Here is a 21,159-nt window from a genome sequence, read left to right on the forward strand (position 1 = left end):
TAGGCTATATGCACACGACCGCGGATCCGCAAAAAACAGAAAGCCACCCCTGTGCCTTCCGCAATTAACGGAACGAGCAGCCCATTGTAGAAATGCCTATTCTTGTCTGCAAAACGGACAAGAATAGGACAGGTTATATTTTTTTGCGGGGGCACGGAACGGAGCAACGGATGCGGACAGCACACAGAGTGCGGCCCCATTGAACCGAATGGGTCCGCATCCAAGCCGCAAAAACTGCGGCTCGGATGTGGACCAGAACTACGGTCGTGTGCATGAGGCCTAAATGGAAGATGTGCTTATCCTGTGTAAACGCTCATAAGCCAGCTCTCGAGTCGTAACGTCTTCAAAATGGTGCAGTTGCCCATGGCAATCAGTCAGGTCACTGCTTTCATTTTCGAAAGGGCTTCTGAAAATGAGAGGTAGAATCTGATTGGTTGCCCATGGGCAACCATTACACGTTTGATTTTTCACTAAAGATGAGCAGATTTCATATTTTGAAATTCATTCGTGTTTGTTGTTAAAAGGTGAATTGTGTTATGGATTCCATTACCACGGACACTAAGGCAAATCTATGACGGGATGCCTTTAGAGGCATTCTGTTATTCATTTCATCATAATGGAAGTCTATGGGCTGCATAACGGATCCGTCCTGTTTCCGTTATTCAGTAGAGGACTCCAGCATGACGGAAATGGGACGGATCTGTTATGTAGGCCATAGACTTCAATTATAATGGAATGCCTCTAAAGGCATTCCGTCATAGAATTGCGTTATGGTCCATGGTAACGGAATCCATAACGCAATTCTGCTTTTACCAACAAACGAAGTGTGAACGAATTTCAAAATATAAAATTTGCTCATCTCTAATTTTCACAAGTATTAATAAATCTCCCCCAGAGTGAAGTGGAGCCATATGTGCACCTAGGAAAGCAGCGCCTCATGCCCCAGGCGAGCACGGTAGCAGAGAGCGCTAATATGGCGCAGAGGTGACACCTCATGTACAGTCATCCTCCTGAACCAGCGAGGCGTGCTCATGGCTCTTCCTGTGGCCCCCACGCATCTCATGCAGTGTCTACGGTTGCCACATTTCTCAAAAATACCGGCCTGGTTTACACAGGTGAAAAGAGATTGTGATTGTGACATGGGGTGTTATGGTTTGATGATATATTGAGTTTTGCTGCATTTAAAAAAAAATATAAGATTTTTTTTCACCACTTTTTAATATACACTGTATCAAGAAATGATGCAAAGGCATGATGTGAATGAGCTCCTAGGCTATATGCACATGGCAGTGTGGTTTAGGCTACATACGACTGTATGTGTTTTGCAGTCCGCAAATTGCGGATCAGCAAAACAGGGATATCGGCCATGTGAATGTAGCCGGCCCTATGATATAAATGCCTATTCTTGTCTGCCCTTACGGACAAGAATAGGACATGCTCTATCATTTTTTGCGGGGCCGTGGAACGGAACTACGGATGCGGACAGCACATTGTGTGCTGTCTGCATCTTTTGCGGCCCCATTGAAATGAATGGGTTCGGCAAAATTGCGGAACCAAAAATACGGTCGTGTGAATGAACCCTTATGCCTATTTTCCACACAGATATTCATGCGTTTTTGGTACATTCCCATACCAAAATCTGCATGTGTTACTTGTGGATCCTGTCAAGGATTTAGACGCGGATTTGTCCCGGATCCCACCGTTTGCATTGCGAAGGGTGAAATCTACACAAACAACTGGCATGCTGCAGATTTCAAGATCCGCACCACGTACATCTACTTAGCTGGTGCTGTATTACACTGCAGACTTTCCACACATAATACATACTCTTATGGAGAAGCACATAACCACAAAGCCAGGAAAAGTCCACCCCCTGCATCTAGTTCACTGCTGTCCCTGAAAGGCGCAGCCCTATGCAGAAGCCCAGTTGGCCCTGGTTTGTCATACTGGTTTATTTTGTAAAGTTAATTGAAAAGGATTGTTTATGGCGACAGTCAATGAGAGAACGTGTCTATTCTGAATGATGGAAACCTTCTCTATCTGTCACAAATATTAGATGTTCCTCTCATTATTGCTGGATAAGGGCTCCGTGTGTTTTAGGCCTCATGCACTGTTGTTTTGGTCCGCATCTGACCCGCAGTTTTTGCGGCTTGGATGCGGACCCATTCACTTCATTGGGGCCGCAAAAGATGCAGACAGCACTCCATGTGCTTTACGCATTCGTTGCTCCGTTCTGTGGTCCTTGTCCGTTTTGCGGACAAGAATAGGCAGTTATATTAATGCCTGTCCGCGTCGTTCCACAAATTGCGGACCAGAAAACACACAACAGTCATGTGCATGAGGCCTTACGCTGAAGATTGCTCAATTGGGTTGGGGGCGCTGGGGTAGTACAGTTGTACTTTTTTTTTTTTTTTCTAGCAGCGTGACATGTTTTTTCTTGCTGGAAGATCTTATCTGCCCCAGAGAAGACAGTCAGCATGTATGGGTGTATATGATCTGCAAGGATGGACTCCTACTCAAATCGGTTGAGAGTGCCTTCCACATGGATGAATGGCACGAAAACATTCCCCAGACCATAACACTGCCACCACCTTATGTTCTTCCAGCAATGGGTGCAGGGTGTTCGTTCTCTGATGTTTCTCACCTGACATGCCATCCATTCGATGAAGCAGAAAATGTGACTCGTCGGAGAAGGAAACCATTTTCCAATCAGCAGAGGTCCAACTCTGATACTGCGTGAAGATTGAAGCCTTTTCTGCTGATGCAACTTCATTAGAAAAAGTGCAGTGACCTTCCTTCTACTTCGGAGCCCCCTGCGCAGTAAGGTTCACTGCACTGTTGTTTTAGACACATGTCTGGTAGCCCCTGGTTCATTTTGGTGGGGAGCTGCTCCACTGTAGGGTGTCAGCCCGCCACTGCACACTTTGGAGATGTTCACCTCTCACATCAAAGACACATGGTGCGCTAAAGTTTCCGTGTTGCTATAGTCCGCTCACCATACACTCCTACCAATGCAGCACGAGAACAGTTCACAAACTACGCAGTTTCAGAAATACTGCCATCCTTGGCCAAAAAGCCAATATTCACCCCTTTTTTCCTCCCATTTACCCATGCCAGCAAGGGATGTGTGCAGACAGCCTATCACACACCTTATATACCCACCAAGCCATTACTAATGCTGGCTTGGTGTTAAGGCACAATGATGAACAAGTATGTGATTTGTGTTTGGCCTCATGCACATGACCGTTCCGTTTTTTGCGATCCGCAAACCGCGGATCTGCAAAAATGCGGAAGCCGCCTGTGTCCCTTCTGCAATTTGTGGAACAGAACAGGTGGCCCATTGTAGAAATGCCTATTCTTGTCCGCAAAACGGACAAGAATAGGACATGCTATATTTTTTTTTGCGGGGCCACGGAACGGAGCAAAGGATGCGGACAGCACACGGTGTGCTGTCCGCATCTTTTGCGGCCCTGTTGAAGTGAATGGGTCCAAATACTGCGGCTCGGATGCGGACCCAAACTACGGTCGTGTGCATGAGGCCTTAGGGGTATGCATGCACATGATCTGAGCTTGCTCCATATGCAGAGGATGCCAGCTGCATAATACTAACCCACCCACATTGACTGATATCACAGATAACACTGATCCCAGTCATTTAACCTCTCAAATGCCACAGGCAATAGCAATTGTCGCATCTTAGTGGTTAGACAGATGGAGGTGACTGTCCTCTGATCCAGGCATTCCCACACGCCAGTCTTGATCTCCTGTGCGCCTGAGTGTGATATGCCCAATTTATTAGGAGACATATATGCCTCTTAATAAATTAGGGCTGGCGCTGACCCTAATGGTGGTGTGCATTATACAGAGTCAGCCAACCGCTAGCATTGCGCATGATATGTCATGAAGAATCCACACACCGTGAAGCTCGCGTCCAGCAGTTCTAGTGTTACTTTCAGAAGCGGGAGGACATGAGTTTTATGTGCTATACAATCAGCACAAATTAGTCTTACAATACGGCTACGCTGACATTTTGGGTTGCTACTGATTGATTTTTAGCTATCCAGTGACATCTGCCGTCCATACGGATACATACAACTCAATTGGCAGATCTACTAATAAAGATGTCAGAATCCTGGCGCCCATGCCTTGCACCACATTTCTTGGACACTTAACTCTTCAGTCGAAAAAGGGGAAGTGGCTTTGTGAGAAAGGGAACATGGATTACAATACGCCAATGTGTGGCAAAATTCTGGACAAAGTAAGGGTACTTTCACACTACTGTTTTTCTTTTCCGGCACTGAGTTCTGTCCTAGGGGCTTAATACCGGGAAAGAACGGATCAGTTTTATCCTAATGCATTCTGAATAGAGAGAAATCCGTTCAGGATGCATCAGGATGTCTTCAGTTCAGTCACTGAACAGCGTTTTGGACAGAGGAAATGCTGCGGTATTATCTCCGTCCAAAATTCCGGATCAGTTGCCGGCATTAATTTACATTAAAATGTATTAGTGCTAGATCCAGCATTAAACATACCGGAATGTGCGCAGACAGAAAAATGTAAAAAAAAAAATAGAAACGGATCCGCTTGTCCGTATGACAAACTGAGAGACGGATACGTTCTTGCAATGTATTTGTGAGACGAATCCGCATCCATTTGCATGCAGATTGCCTGATCTGACAGGCAGTTGCGGCAACAGAACTGCTTGCCGGATCACTCTGCCGCAAGTGTGAAAATAGCCTAGGCCATCTTCACAGGTGGCAGATTTTCTTGCAGAAAATTTCTGCAACTGAAAATCTGTGCCATTTATCTGAATGGAGTTGTTTTGGCGGCAAGGACATGGATTTCTGCAAGCCTCATTCGGTCACGATAATTTACCACATCTGTGGGTGTCAAGGCACCCTAAGCTAGACGGTCCCAGCTGATTGTTCATCCCCTCCACTCTATATTATCAGGGAATCATTGGGAGTGGACTGTGCATCAGCCCATATAAAAGGGCCTTAGGGTGCTGTCAGCCTACAATTTTTCCAGCATTTTTTTATGCCATGAAATTAATGTATTTTTTGTGGTGGCTTTTTTTTTATAGACCTTTTTTGTCATAAAGCAAACATGCTCAACCTGCGACCCTCCAGCTGTTGCAAAACTACAACTCCTAGCATGCCTGAAAAGCCTACAGCAGGGCATGGTGGGAGGTGGGAGTATAGGGAAATACCAAGGGAGCCAAATAAAAAACACAAGTAAATTGTCTTATTTGGTGGAGGTTTTGGGTGGATCCAGATGTTAAGTGAAAGTTTAAACATTCCTATTCAAGTCTGTGGAGGAAGACAAGGACAGCACACAAATGGGCAACCTTACGTTGGCCAAAAAACATATGAAGCATGGACCGTTTTTTTTTCAGACGTGCGGATGACTGCCTCATTCTGTGAACAAGCTGTTTCAGTTCTCAGACTTTGCACAGAGAGTTTTGTTTGTCTACTGAGATAGCAGTGCTGTGTACATTCACCTGTCATTGCAACACAGTGCCCAGGTAGGTATGTTGTGCCCTTTTGTGCTCGATTATTAAAAGGGAAATATGTCTATTCAAGATAGTTCAACATATTTAAAAAAAATATAGGCTAGTTTCACACTAGCGGCACGGACCTCCGGCAGGCTGTTCCGTTGGGTGAACAGCCGGTCGGATCTGTCCTGCCGCTAGTTCACGTGTGCCGCCGGACAGCCACTCTGTCCCCATTCACTATAATGGGGGCGAAGGCACGGCGAGAGGCTGCCGGAATAAAACTATAACATGTCCGACAATTATTCCGGGAGCCTCTCGCCGTGCGCTGCCGAAACTCCGCCCGCCACCATTACAATTAATGGGGACGGAGCGGCAGTCTGGGGGCACACGTTTACTAGCGGCAGGACGGATCCGACAGGCTGTTCACCCGACGGAACAGCCTGCCGGAGGTCCGTGCCGCTAGTGTGAAAGTAGCCTTAATAAATAAATAAAAACTGCATATATCTGACACTTAACATATGACAAGCAGCCCCCTCCTCCCCCAAACCTTGCCTAGCCTAGGAATGTTAGGGCTCATACACACGACCGTATGATCATATGAGTGCAGGACAGTAGTCCCGCAGGCGGCCCGACACACACAGTATCATAGTAACCTATGATGCAGGCGCTCCCGTGCGCACGATGTATGCTGCTCCAGGACATATGGCCCCCTCACGGACCGCATGTAGGGCATACGGTCGTGTGCATGAGCCCTTAGGCTTTTCTCTGGCCGAAAGATAGCATTTATGTAGGAAACCAGCCGGATAACTGTCAGATCCCTTTATAGTGAATGAAAATCTTCAAAATGTCAGTGCCAGAAAACCCTAATCCAGTAAGTCTTCAAAATATCAGTGCCAGTGGCTCAGTGTTTAATTTAGGGTTGTTTCAATACCAAAATTTTGATTTGGTTTCGATACCATAAAAAAGTATTGCGATACTCTATACCATTCGATACCACGCAAAAAAAGCTGCGTGCATACTGCATTTTATGGAACGTCCGGCCTATAATCAAACAGTCGTATCCTATTTTTTTGGGGGGGGGGGGGGGGGGGGGGGGACAAGGTAACTAAAAAATGTTGAATCGCGCAGTTTTTCTTTTACGGCGTTTACCGCATACAAGATTTATTTTAATAGTTTTGACTTTTCGGACGTGGCGATATGTAATATGTTTGTTTATTTATTGTTTAATATATGTAAAATTGGGAAAGGGGGTGATTTATACTTAATATTTTGGTGTGTTTTTTTTTTTTTTTACTCTTATATATATTTTTTTTACTGTTTATTATATAACTATTTTCCCTCTTAGGGGTCATAACCTGGGATCTTTTAATCCCTTGTCCTATTCACCCTGATAGAGCTCTATTAGGGTGAATAGGACTTCACACTCTCCCTGCTGCCCTGTGCATAGTACACACAGCAGCAGGGAGCTGACTACGGTAGCCAGGGCTTCAGCAGGGGGGGGGGAGGGCGCACTGCGCCACCAATGATAATTAACGCTTAACGGCACCCGACCTCTATGACAGGGAGCTGCGATCAGCGGCACCTGAGGGGTTAATTGCCGTGAACGCAGCTCCCTGTCAGAGGTCAGGTGACAGCAATATGTTTCTGCCGCCGGCTGTATTTGTAATGTATTAAACATTAGTTAAAATTGATGGCACAGTGCGCCCTCTTCGTTCCCATCGGTGGCAGTGGCACAGGGGGGGAGGGAGAGACTGCTTCCTTCTCCCCTGTGCTGCTGAGGGAACATGGCTGCGCTAAGAGCAGCGCGATCCATGCAGTAGCACAGCCTAGTATCGATAAAAGGCAAATACGATACCGGGACAAAAGTATCGATTGGGTATCGAAAATTTGATACCCGAAACAACCCTAGTTTAGTTGCCTCAGTCTTATCACGTCTAGTGGCACTTTTGGATTGTCTGACCAAATTCCACAGATTTTATAACTTTTTTGCGGCATCCCACTGTGTACAAAGAGGGGAGAAGGTTTATAGGCCCTGGTGCAAAAGTTCAGCTTGGTCCCCCCTATCCCTTGTGGCAGGGGGCAGATGAGCACCTAGCCTTTCTACTACCTGAGGCAAAAATTCAAACGGTACCCCCCATACCAAATTCACAACCTAACCCCTTCCCCCCCAGCCCTGCTGTTAAAGACATACTTGGTGTACATTACATACAGCGCTAGAAAACATACATGGTCACATACCTCATACATGGACACATACCTCTTACAACCAGTGACACCTTTTTTGATGTAGACGTTTCTCTTTCCTCATCTTTTCTATTCAGACCAGACCGCCATGATGATTTCTTTCAGCCATTTCTCTTGTCTCTGCATTTTGACAGACATCTTAGTTTCCTACTTTTCCATCACCCTCTCCCCCACCTTCACAACACTTCATCCTGCCACCCCCATACTGTGCTCCTCTATACTATATTGTAGAAACGGTCCCCCAGTACCCCCAATACCAGTACAACGCCGCTAGTGCCCCCTTCAATAATTATTGGCACACAGTGCCCTAAAAAATAACTGCACCCAGCAAATAGTATCCCTGACACAAATCGTGTAAACGTAATGTCCTTCAAAAATGATTGTGCTATGCGATTCTGTGCCTGGGTGCCCCCCTCAGTAATAGAGCTCCCCAAAGTCCCACCAATAGAAATTAAAAAAAAAAATTGGCTGATCTTAGGGAGACCAGCTACAGAAAACACTGTGGAGCCTCATTTAAGAGTCTCGACACAGCAATCCAAAGTGCAAAGCTCCCTGGGAAACAGTAATATACAAAATAACCGTGGAGCCCCAGTTATCCCTCAAAGGTTTTTCCCTCAAAGGAAGGAAAACCGAGCAAAGGGGTGTCCCCAATAGAAATAATTATTTGCCAGAGTGCACTTCAGTGCCCCAAATAGTAATAATGCCCCCATACTAGTAATCATGTTCCCCATAGTCCCCCAGAAATAATAATTCTCCTTATGTGTGCCAGTACAAAAAAATTCCCCCTCTTAATGCCCCCAGTAGAGCCAAGGTCCCCATAGCGCCCCCATAATGTGTGCCAGTACAAGAAAATTCCCCCTTATGTGTGCAATTGCAAAGTGCACCTATTTAGTGCCTCCAGAAGATGCCCCCCATAGTGCTCCCCCTACTCCTCATGGTGACTTAATAGCATGGTGCCAAATAAAAGTGGTGCGAGCCTCTTCCGGCCTGTTTCCAGAGCTGTACGGCTGCCTCAGGAAACCAGTATAGCTATGCCCCTGGTTGGGCACCATTAATTATTTGGTTCCAACAGACAGAGTACTATAGGCTTCATCCAGTGATTAGCTATACAGTTTCCCAGAATGTGTCCTGCGGAGTTGTTTACCTGGAACGTTATTGTTCTTCATGGGAGTGTCATTGTAATGCCAAGCGCTTCCCATAGGCTTGGATAAGCAGATCAGACATCATTATTTCTGTTTTTGAGGGATCCATGGTGGATATATTTAAGTTATAACTTTTTTTTTTTTTCCACTTTTGTTTAGTTATCGAATAGGTTCGTAAACTAGGACTTCTTATAGGGGTTATGCCATAATTGATATAAAAAAGTCAGACATGTAACAAAGCTAGGGCCATCCCTGCACCTCACAGGGAACCAAAGATCTCCCCATTCATTGTTCCCAGTGCTCTGTGTGATTTATTTCAGGCTGTCAGGTAAGGGAGGGAGGGGTCCTTTCGGCTGTATCTATTCCCCTGTAACAGCCAGAGCTTCTAACAGAAGAGAAGTATGGTGGCATTTGAAAATTTAAATTGAGGGCGTACGACCACCTCAGTGAGATGGACAAGAAATGAGGAAAAGAACAAACAGCAGGTGGAGCTATAGATAGCTTATGTTGAATAGCGCAATTACAAAAGTACTCAGATCCTGGTTCTGGGTTGAAAAATGCTGAATATTTTTCGTGGCACAACCCCTTTAATATTCTATTGACACATTTTCAATTTTAGGACACAGCAACTCAAACTCCTGAAGGAAGTCAGAAGGTTTACTTTGAAGTACATATTTACATGCTTTTGTTCAGGCTGTTGTGTCAATTCGGTTCTGCGGATCTTTCATTGTTCGGTACTTTGGCAGCTACTTTACAGCCTTAAGCCGTCCATCAGGGAGACATTTTCATTTTTGATCACCTCATAATACTAAGTGTAAATGCATCCTACAATTCCTAATCATTTCGACACAGAAACGTCATATTTCAATGCTTGTCATAAAAATTCATTTGTAAATTAGCCTGTTATGCATATTCATTTATTAATCATGCTAATGGAGGAAGCGGTCTCTGAAATGTGAACACTCCATTTCAAAAATATTATTATGCTTGGAAGGATAGTTATCGGTTTACAGTATTTTCAGGAGAGAAGGGGTATATTTCCCCACTTATAAAAAAAAAAATGATTTACAAATGTGAATAAAAAGAAAACTTTGGCTAGAAGTAATAAAACTATTCACACGATAACAACCATTGGCAGAATATGTAACTGTATATGTAGCGACATTTATAATAGACATCACTGCCTAAGGCCCCATTCACACGACTGTAATTTTGCTTTGCATCAGCCACAAGAACCCATTCTTTTCAATGGGGACAGCACATGGTATGCTGTCTGCATCAGTATGTCTGTTACACAGCCTTATAAAAAAAAGATTGAGTGTGCGAGAATGGGACATGCTCTATGGGTCCTCAAAAAAATGGATGCAATATGGACATCAACCGTAAATTTTGCGGATCGCAAAATACATGTGGTTGTGTGAATGCACCCTAATGCATTCCTCTTAAGACAGGCAACAATGCAACCCCCAGGAGCAATTTATTGTCCACATTGGAATGGCCTTCTGATCCTCGCTGCATGATTTTATTTTATTTTTTGACGTGCTGTATAGCTGAGCCTTCAGAAGAGCTTGCTTCCACAGAGCATTGCCTAGATACATTTCTAATCAGTTTTCAGCCTCTATAAAAGGCCCCTATACATGGGCCACTTTTGCAATCAATTATTCGGAACAAGCTGTTCTCTCCTGATAAATGCCTGCTAGTCGGAGGAGGTGAAAGCTGCATTTACAGGCAGCAATCATCTCCCCATACAGATTCATCGGTTTTGGGTAGCTATTCCCTGTTTACACAGAACAATCATTGGGTAATCTGCAGCACATTTATATTGAACAATTATCAGGAATGAGCGCACAAATGGCCAGTGTAAAGACTGAATAATCACACAGGTCCATTAAGTTCAACCTATTATCCTACAGTGTTGATCCAGAAGAAGGCAAAAGACATCTATGACACCAACTGCACTCTCCATAAAAAAAATAAGTCTCATGCTGTGTAAGTGTTATGGTGGCAGTGTTCTCTGCAGGCTGTGGCCTCTAAGGTGCGCACACGTTTGCTTTAGGCCTCCTTAAGAGCCAACGTTTACATCAAAATTCTTCGCTAGCCGGAATTCCCAAGGTATTTTAGTCACCCTCTCCAGTTGGAAGGTGCCTGAGCTTTTGGTTTCCTAATCTCTAGTAACCAGCAAAGGTGTTTTCCCAGTCTGTCTACCCATGCGCTATACTCCAGCTTGACTACTGGACTCTGACTTCTAGCCACCTTAGCCTGTTTTGCTGATTACCCTACTGCAACCTGCCCTGGCCTCAGACTTGTCTTACAGATACGTTAGTACACTGCCTGTCCTGACTCTAGCCTGACTCCACACTATGCATATAGCCTTATCCTTCAGTGCTTCACACTGGTCACTCCAGGACTATTGCAGGAGGTAGCGGCCAGGTGGTTCCTCCCCAGTGAAGTACATTTCCTGCATAGGGGTTAAAGGGTGAATACCGGAGGACTACCAGTAAAATGCCCTTAGAATTAGCCAAAAGCTAAACCATTTAGTTGGAACAGAGGGTCCATATCCCCTGCCCGTAACAGTATGCAAACAGTGGAATTTGAACACAAAGCATATTCATTACAGAATGTTTAATTTTACAGTGACTTAACTGTATTTGCATGAATCCAGAAAACTCCTTTAATAAAAAATAAATACAGCAGCCTGGCTGCATATAAAATCTTGCCATGGTTGTGCAACATGTAATTCAAGGAAATATTTTCACTCAGATGTGTCTAACATTTTATTACCTGGTCAAAAGAAAAGAAGCATTGCTCACCTCTGCTGATCCCCTGTCACTGCTGTTCTGAATCTGCTCCAGTCTCCAATGCTGACCAGTGGATTTGAAACGTGCTGGTTTCACAACTGAAAATCATTATCAGAATGACTGCTTACATCCTACTGTATCAGTTATGGGGACCCTGTACAGTTTGAGATCATTGCTGTAAACCTAAATTTCATCGGTAGGTATATCCAGCTTTTATAAGCAGTAATGAGCAAGATTTACCAAAATGAAATTCTTAAGAGTATCTACAAAATTGGTACAGACCTATTATAGCATACTAAAAGGGGCTTTTCAGGACCCATCAACCCAACTTACTTAATCATAACTTGCCCCCAGATGAAAGTTCCACTATACATTCCTTCCTAAGGTTGTGTGGATTGACCACTGGTCTCCCTGGCACATGTGCAATAAGGTGGATTCACTAGACAAATACTTCTGGTCCCATCCATATCACTTCACCTGTCCTAGGCTGAGGAAGTGACCGGCCCATCCATAGACCAGATCAGAAACAAGGTATTCTGACTGATGGACATGACATCGGCAAATGTCATGCAACCTTTTAGACAGCGAGTATATTTGAAACTTCCTTTTGTAGGCAAGTTAGTATTAAGGTGGGTTAAGCGTAAGTAACCTTTCAGATGTTTCAGAATAAACTGTCATCTGTGTGTAAATGACTAACACTATATTTGACCATTATATCCTTTTTGTAGGTTCCATCTCTGTGAGCTGGTCCTTGAGCACAGCTCTGAAGCGGGTCAAGACTAACTGCTATGATGTCTCCATACACAGCACACAAAGGAGATCCTGCTCCTCTATCTCTCTGTAGCAACCATTACAGAAGCAGCAGCATGGACTGTTGTTGTGAATCCAGCAACTCTGTCCCTCTCTTGCAGCAGTTTCTCCCTCCCTCCTCTTCCCCTCTCCATAGACTTTTATTCACAGCAGCTGTAACCTGATCTCTCAGTGTATGGATTTTTATCAGTAACTTACATTTAGTGATCAATGGAGGAGTGAATGGGGAAGAATAGAGAAACCTGATAAGTAAGAGAAATAAAGCATTTTTCTGTAATCACATATATTACAAAGTTTCTTATCTTCACTTGTGCTACTGATTCATGGAAAAAAGGAAGATTAGTTCCCTTCCAACCCATTTCAGGCTTTGGCTTCAAAAGCACTACCCCAAGAATCTATGCGTAACACCTTAGTCAGCGTGTGATGCAAGCATGTAAAGTTTACCAACAGTGGCAGGATCCATATCCTTCATGTAAGTGCACACAGAAATACAAATGCCATAAAACAGATTTATTAACACAGCAACAGTAGGAACATCAGCAGTAAAGATGGAAAAAGTACCACAACAAAAACAAAAAAGAATGGAGGCATCGGAGCATGGGACACCTATACCAGATGACCACCTCTGCTCCCCTCGCCTCCTATAACAGAGGAATTACTGAGCAGTGGGGCACATCTGCCGCCGACTCCCCATAAGATTAGGAACGTGAAGCGTCAAGGACGCTTCTGTCTTCACATCGTGTATACTGTATATAGTTCTATATATGAATTAACACTATGGGTGTGGTTCTTGAAGGATACTGCATGTGTAGTTGCATATAAATATAAATATGAATTTATGGTATTAAAAGCCTTAAGAATAAAACATTTCATATTAATACTAGTTCTGGTAATCTCTCCCCCACAGCCTGGCAGATTGTGTGTATGTTTAGTGTATCAGCAGTGCTCTGTATGTGTCATGGCTTCAGTTTGTGTATCCCTCTCTTACAGGTATGCGGACCGGATGCATCAATACTTGCATGGTGTGTCCATCAGACGGCTTGTAACGATGGCTGATTATGTCAGTGATAAATAGAATCAATCTAGCTATACCTGTAAGCAGTAGACTTACACATAAAGAAAATGGAAATGGTAAAAAAGTGGTTGCTGGCAGCATTTATATGGTTGTATGAAAAGGGGGCGACATTGTAAAATGTGTTAATAAAATGAAATATACTTGCCTGTAAATACGCTTATTACAATGTCTATACTAAGTCCATTGTTTGAGGCATGCAAATGTATATGAGAACCCACTTGTGAGTGTAGTAATATCTGCTTAGGTATCTGCCTGACTGTGCAGGAAGGAGTGGTATAACACTGGACGTTCAAGCTTCTTAAACGGAGCCTTCTGGGGTATCCCAGCTATTGCACACAGACTGTCGGGAAAAAGTAGAGGAGGACTATGCCTTTCAGTTTTGTTCCAGTAGGCGTAGTGTCTGTGCCAGTCCCTGAGCTGTGCCAAATGCCAGGTACTGACAGCACAACCAGTCCTCCAGAGTCACTCCACCCTCTTTCTCCAAAGCTCGCTCTGCTAGTCTTATTAGTAGCAATGTCCTCTTCACCTCCAACCAGCTATGTAGAGATCCTGATCCTTGCAGAACTTCTTCTCGAGGGCCCCAAATTAAGCAGCGTAGAGCAGCTTTGGCTTGTCCCACCTGAAGCCTATCTGAAGGGCTATGCTGCAAGAGAAGCCCTGCCAGACGCCCCAAGCCTCGTGAATATGGAGAGCGTCGTGGCACAGCTGGTAAGTCACAGGGCCCATATTCTCTTTCTTTTAAACCCCCATCAAGGAAAGGGTTGGGTAAGTGCAACATTTCATAGATGAGGATTCCAGTCTGAAACTCATCACTCCGTCGGTACTGTGCTGCTCCCACAATCTCAGGAGCCATACGTGAAGGATCGCCAAGGCCCTGTGGACGCCAAACTCTTTGGCTCTTAAGTTTAGCTTGGCTAAAGTTGGTGAGAAGCAATCGGCCAGCACAGGTTGGGAATGCTCTCTGCTCAGAAGGACTAGTTTCCTTGGCATGCTCTTTTGGCTCCTCTGTGCCAGACCTATGACAACAACTACATCCTGACTCACCAGGACGGCAGCTGGCAAGCAAAAGGTTGTCTAGACGAAGATCACAGTGAGTAATACCTTGCGCCTTCAAATGCTCCAGAGCGCCACAGAGCTGAAGCAGTAATAGACACACGTGGCGTTCATACAGCTCTGGCTCTCTACGATGTTGCATTTCACCCTCCCGTACAAAATCTGCAAGTGTCTGTCTGGGGGGTTCTCGGGTAATGACTACCACTCTACTCCTCCGTTTGCCCAATGAACCTTGATTATTAGGAGAGCTTTGCTTTTGATCTTTGTTTGGGGGCTCTTTCCGTTTTTGGGCCATATCTATATTCTCTTTTTGCTCTTCTTCTGCCTCCTCCTCCTCTTCAGATACATTAGGATCTTCCCAGGGTAGTAAACGTGCAGGTACCTCAGCCAGAAACTGCCCACAATCCTGCTGGATATTGAAATGTTCAGTGAGGCCCTGTCGTACAGCCAGGCAGTGGTAGTATTCCTGCTGGGCTTGCTTAGATTTGCTGCGGCAAATCTGGAAATAAAGAAAAGGCAATGTTCAACAAAAATAAAGGTGACTGAACACCATGAATAGCTGTTGGCCAAATACTCGTTTCACCAATAGCTATTCCAACCAACTCCCCTATAGGCAAACATACTCTGTTCAGCCAAGCATGCATGTATTTCCAATGGCAAAAGAAGGTAACACCATACTTCTGATGGCAGCTTATCCCTTGCCAGAATAAAAGGATCGGGCACAGGAATTCAACTTGTGCATTCCTTCTTTCCTCCAGCATCATCCACTGGGGGAGAGATGGGAGGTCCCCATGCAGGTTAGATAGCTGCCTGGCCACACTGGAATTGGTGGGTTCAGTTAACCATAATCTAATGTCTATGGAGGTCTTAAAAGGCAAGTGGTTGATGAAAGATTTCTACTGAAGATTGGAATTTGTTAAGTTAGAGATTGTCTGATCCTGAAAATCTCTGTACAGCTCTGTGGAATATGTTGGTGCTACATAGAACTTAAGGCCCTATTACAACTGAAGATATTCGTGAAGATCATCGCTAATAAGCATTCATATGAACACTCGTTAGCGATGATCCGGCAGTGTAATACTCCCGCCGATTACCTGATGAATGAGCAAACGCTCCTTCATCAGGTAATTGAAATCTTTTAGCAGTTTTAAAAATCCTGCTTTGTTGGCGGCAGATTGTGTTGTGCGATCACGCTCTGCCGCCAGCAAACAATGATTCAGTATGGGGACAAGCGATGGCATTAGCGATCGCTCGTCCCCATACTGAGGAGAAGATCGCTGCATGCAATAGCAGCGGTATCCTCTGCTAGAGAGCAGGTGATTGCCGGGAAGGAACGCTTCCTTCCTGACAATCGCTTGATTCATCTGCAGGTGTAACAGGACCCTAAACAACTAAATGTGCGGCATTAAGCTACGGAGATCAAAGAAACGCAAGAGAGTAACAGAGAACAACCGACAGAGAAAAATTATAGTATACAGTAAGTATACTCCATGGGGGAGATTCATTTAAGCTGGTATAAAGGAAAATAACAATCAGATTCCATCTTTCATTTTCCAAAGTAGCGCTGAAAAATAAAAGGTGGAATCTGATTGGCTGGTATGGGCAACTATGGGAGACAAAACTGGTGAAAAGGAAAGTGGCTTAGTTGCCTAAGATTCCACCTTTCATTTTACAGAGCTCCTTTGGAAAATGAAAGGCTCAATTTGATTGGTTGCTGTGGGCAACTAAGCCAGTTTTCCTTTTAATCAGTTTTCATAAATCTCACCCAAAGTGTGAAAAGTAAAAGGAAAAAAAAAAAATGTAGATTACCTTCACAGCATAGAGATTTCCAGGGTCACGTGCGTATGATGCTCGGTAATATACTGAATCTCCAGCTCGGGAGCATGGCGTGGGGCTCGTTAGCCTGAAGTCTGGCCAACTTTCTAGTCCAAAGCTAATTGGCTCTCTTTGTCCTGCCATGAAGATGTCCTCACAGCGAGCATAGAAGCGGCGCAGGGCTTCTACCTGTAATTCAGCAATCTTCCCTCCACCAGCTTTGGGTCGCTCCATGGAGTCTCCCGACTCATTGACCCCAGTCTCCCAGCTGCGGTCTGTATCATATGTGGGGTTACCCAGGCTTAGCGATGTCCCATGCGATTTCTCTGGGGTGGACTGTCGAGGGGTCAGATTTTTCTTTGGAAGAGGAGGAGGGGTTGGATGGGGCTCTGGTTCATTAGGCGGACTTCCGCCATGGGTCTGGCGAGGCTGTTTATATGGGATCATATTTGCTCGACACTGACCTGTGGATACAGTTATCAGAGTTAGATTTTGTAATATAAAGCAGTATTTGTGGGATCATCTCAAAAAGGACTGGATATTTACAGTGGTAGATACAATTCAGTAAACGAATTAACTCATTTTCTGCCATTGGAAGTTTCTCTTGCTTTTCACTGTATGTAGATATACAGTTGTCATCCAACATGGAGGATGTGAAGGAGATCCTAATACATAGTATTATGCAATATTATATCATATTTTCTTATTAGTACATTATTACATATTATTATTCTATATTATTATATTATACATATTAGGCTACTTTCACACTAGCATTTTTACTGGATCTGGCAGGGTTCAGCAAAAACGCTTCCGTTAGGGTGGATTCCGGTGCCGGAGCCGGCAATCCGAACGCAAACGGATGGCATTTGTCAGACGGATCCGGATCTGCAAATGCCGGTATTAATTTTTTTCACAGATTTAAAGGTCTGCGCATCCGCGGACCGGAAGAACAGATCCGTCAATGCGGCAATTTTAATGCACTAATACATTTTATTGAAAATTAATGCCGGATCCAGCATTCCGGCAAGTGTTCAGGATTTTTGGTATTTTCTCCGGCCAAAAAACGGAAGGGGGACTGAACTGATTCATCCTGAACAGGTTGCTCTCCGTTCAGAAAGCATTAGGATAAAACTGATCAGTTTTTTTCCGATATTGAGCTCCTAGGACGGAACTCTATGCCGGAAAACAAAAACGCTAGTGTGAAAGTACCCTTACTGATAATACAACCATCTGCATCCGTTATGAACTGATCCGGTTGTATTTTCATCATGATTGATCCATCATAAACTCCATTGAAAGTCAATGGGGGATGGATCAGTTTTCTATTGTGGCAGAGAAAACGGATCTGTCCCCATTGACTTGCATTGGGAGTCATGCCGGATCAGTCTTGCTCCGCATCCCAGGACGGAAAGCAAACTACAACAAGTTGCGGTTTGCTCTCCGGTATGGGAACGCAACTAAACGGAACGGAATGCATTTTGGAGTATTTCGTTCTGTTCTGTTCAGTTTTGTCCCCATTGACAATGAATGGGGACAAAACTGAAGCGTTTTTTTCCCTAAAACGCTAGTGTGAAAGTAGCCTTAGTTCATAATTACATATTATGCAATATTATTACTCTACAAGCAAACAGACTTCCGGCATCCAGGCCGTAGTAAAATCCATCCTTGTTTATTAGTAACTTAAAATCCATATAGCAGAAAGGAACCACAAAACAGTCCACGCGTTTCGACGTGTTTTCTTAACCCCTTCCCGACCGCAATCTGTATATATACGTGATAGCTGCACATACCCCGTGCAGCTACCACGTATATATACGTTCTGGCAGCTCTTTAATCCAAGCGCTGCAAAGCGCTTGGATTAAAGCTTCTGCCCCTGCCCTGTATGCTGTCACGGACAGCATACAGTGCAGTAATGCCGGCAAGGGACCAATCAGAGTGGCCCCTTGCCAGCAATCGATCCGATTGGTTAGTCTGTGCAGACTAACCAATCAGATCGCGGCAGTGTTAAAATGCCGGTTTCAGGCTCTGATCTGCGCTCTGCAGATCAGAGCCTGAAATCAGTGTCCTTGCAGCCCCCCATCTGTGAAGCCCCCCGCCCCGGATCTGTGCGTGCAGACACTTACCCCCCTGCCCCGATCTGTGCAGGCCCATCTGTGCCCCCTCCGTCTGTTCTATTGCTGCAGCACTGCCCCCTCCTTGAGTCCGCCCCCTGCTGCCTTGTCATACCTCCCTCCCCCCCCTCCCCCTTCCAGCGCTGACCCCCGTCTGCCCCCCTGCTGTTTGATGGCGGCGGCTCCATTCCTGAGCCGCGGCAATCATCAGAGTGTCAGCTCTATGCCTCATGCACACGACCGTGTATGTATGTATTTTGCGGTCCTCAAAACATACGGATGCTGTCCATGTGCATTCCGTATTTTGCAGAACGGAACAGCTGGCCCCTAATAGAACAGTACTATCCTTGTCCGTAATACGGACAATAATAGGACACGTTCTATTTTTTTGCGGAACGGAAATACGGACATACAAAAAAGGAACGCACACGGAGTAACTTCCGTTTTTATTGGCGGACCGCAAAAAGAAGGGAATGGACACTGAAAGAAAATAAGTTTGTGTGCATGAGGCCTAAGAGTGTAAAATTGTCTATACTTATTTCAGGTAAATAGCTTAGAAATTCTATCTAGTATCTGGACATTTTTCAAAACCTGCTGGAACCTGTAACAATTACTAAATTAAAAGGGAGTCTGTCCCCTAATCTGAGCCTTTTAGGCTACTTTCACACCGCGTTTAGGTGAGGATCCGTCTGGTATCTGCACAGACGGATCCGCACCAATAATGCAAACGCTTGTATCCGTTCAGAACGGATCCGTTTGCATAACCATTACCACCGTTTGTTCATGATAATGCAAACGGATCCGTTTTGACTTACATTGAAAGTCAATAGGAGGCGGATCCGTTTTCAATTGCACCATATTGTGTCAGTAAAAACAGATCCGTCCCCATGGACTTACATTGCAGTTTCGTCAGGCGGACATCAAAACGCTGCAAGCAGCGTTCAGGTGTCTGCCTCCAGAGCGGAATGGAGGCTGAACGGAGCCAAACTGATGCATTCTGAATGGATCCTTATCCATTCAGAATGCATTGGGGCTCAACTAATCAGTTTTGGGACGCTTGTGAGAGCCTTGAAACTTAGACCGCTCAGATCAGTTTATAGACTCCTGTGCCCTCATTAGACTGGTACCTTTATTTATTCTGTCCCTCGCAGAGATCTTCAAAAAAATACTTTTTAAACTTATGCTAGTGAGGTTTGGCAAGTGCCCAAGGATGGCGTTACTGCAGCAAGTGCCCAGGCCCCTCGGTGATGTGCCCAGAAAACAACACCTCTTTCACCCCTCTGGCCCGCCCTTGTTTCCTACTATTACCTCCTCCTCCTCCTCTCCCTCCTAGATCGCGCGCCGCTCCACACTTATCCTGCACCTGCGCACTGCTGTGCCCATTATGGGGAGAGGAACAGGTACCGTAGTTGGACTGCGCATGTGCCGCCCCCGGACACTTGCCGAACCTCATTAGTATAAGTTTAAAGGGGTTATCCAAGTTTTTTTTTGTTCTTTCTATGTTCCTAACTAAGCAAATGTAACAGCTTTCCAATTAACTCACTTTATCTCCAGTGGCTGGTTTCTCAGATGTCACTGAGGGTCACATGACCTGTGATGTCAGCTTCTCTCCCTGCTCTGATAAAGGTCGGTAAACAAGACATCACTGTGCTGGCCACGCCCCCCTTCACTGCCGTCTGCTCTCTCTCCTAAATTCCTAACCCCTTCAGCTGCACAGCTCTGCAGCAGTGACAATTCTGGACACAGGATCTGACAGACTAGAGAGAGCATTGCACAAGAAGGTAGGGGGAAGATCCTGTGTGTATTAGCAGTGTCATTATACAAGTGGGACATGTAGTTCTACACTTACAAGTTGCCGTTTTCTCCCAGCACTCAGGGCAGCTCTTGTATCCACTCCCTTAGCAGTGTCATTATACAGCTGGGACTTGTAGTCCTACACATACAACATGCTGCAGAGTCTCCCAGCAGGCAGACATGTCACTCAGGGCAGCTCTTGTATCCATTCCCTTAGCAGTGCAGGGGGAGGGGCAGAGGTTGTTTTTATTGCATGGGGCCAGAAAACAACCAGGGAAATTAGGAAATATATATATATATTTTTTTTTTTTTGCATAAAACTTGCTTAGCTCAGTTATATATCAGATTTTCAGTGCTATATTATTTTTTTTCATAACTCAGACAACCCCTTTAAGTTTTTTTTTTTAAAGATCTCTGTGAGGGACAGAACAAATAAAGGTACCATTGTAATGAGGGCACAGGAGTCTATAACCTGATCTGTATATATAGCAAAAATTGAGGCACACAGATTTAAAGTTTTGCAATCCATCTTTTTATTTTTAGGTTTTGCAGTAGTTTCATCCAATAGCACAATATGTATCCTTGGTACAAACAGAGTATTTCGACCAGACATTTCGGTCATTTCAGACCTTCATCAGTGGTCACATTTTTTATCTGTTCTGGTGGCGAGATTCAGTCATCAGGGCTCGGATGTGACCACTGATGAAGGTCTGAAATTACCGAAACGTCTGGTCGAAATACTTTGTACCAAGGATAAATATTGGTCTATTGGATGAAACTACTGCAAAACTTAAAAATAAAAAGTTTGATTGCAACACTT

General features: G+C 44.6%; 1 protein-coding gene across 4 annotated transcripts in view; it reads right to left on the reverse strand.

Annotated features, from left to right (window-relative positions):
* Positions 1–12,983: 12,983 nt before the first annotated feature.
* Positions 12,984–21,159, reverse strand: part of PEAK1 (pseudopodium enriched atypical kinase 1) — a 64,335-nt gene continuing 56,159 nt past the window's right edge. For all 4 annotated transcript variants that reach the window (XM_044279847.1, XM_044279848.1, XM_044279849.1 and 1 more), the window contains 2 exons: positions 16,426–16,895; positions 12,984–15,115 (listed from right to left, as the gene is read on the reverse strand). In XM_044279847.1, the coding sequence (XP_044135782.1) occupies positions 13,937–15,115; positions 16,426–16,895 (1,649 nt within the window). In that variant the 3' untranslated portion in view covers positions 12,984–13,936. The remainder of the gene's footprint in view (positions 15,116–16,425; positions 16,896–21,159) is intronic.

This window comes from Bufo gargarizans, chromosome 2 (assembly GCF_014858855.1).
Source record: "Bufo gargarizans isolate SCDJY-AF-19 chromosome 2, ASM1485885v1, whole genome shotgun sequence".
In the NCBI taxonomy this organism is placed as follows: Eukaryota; Metazoa; Chordata; class Amphibia; order Anura; family Bufonidae; genus Bufo; species Bufo gargarizans.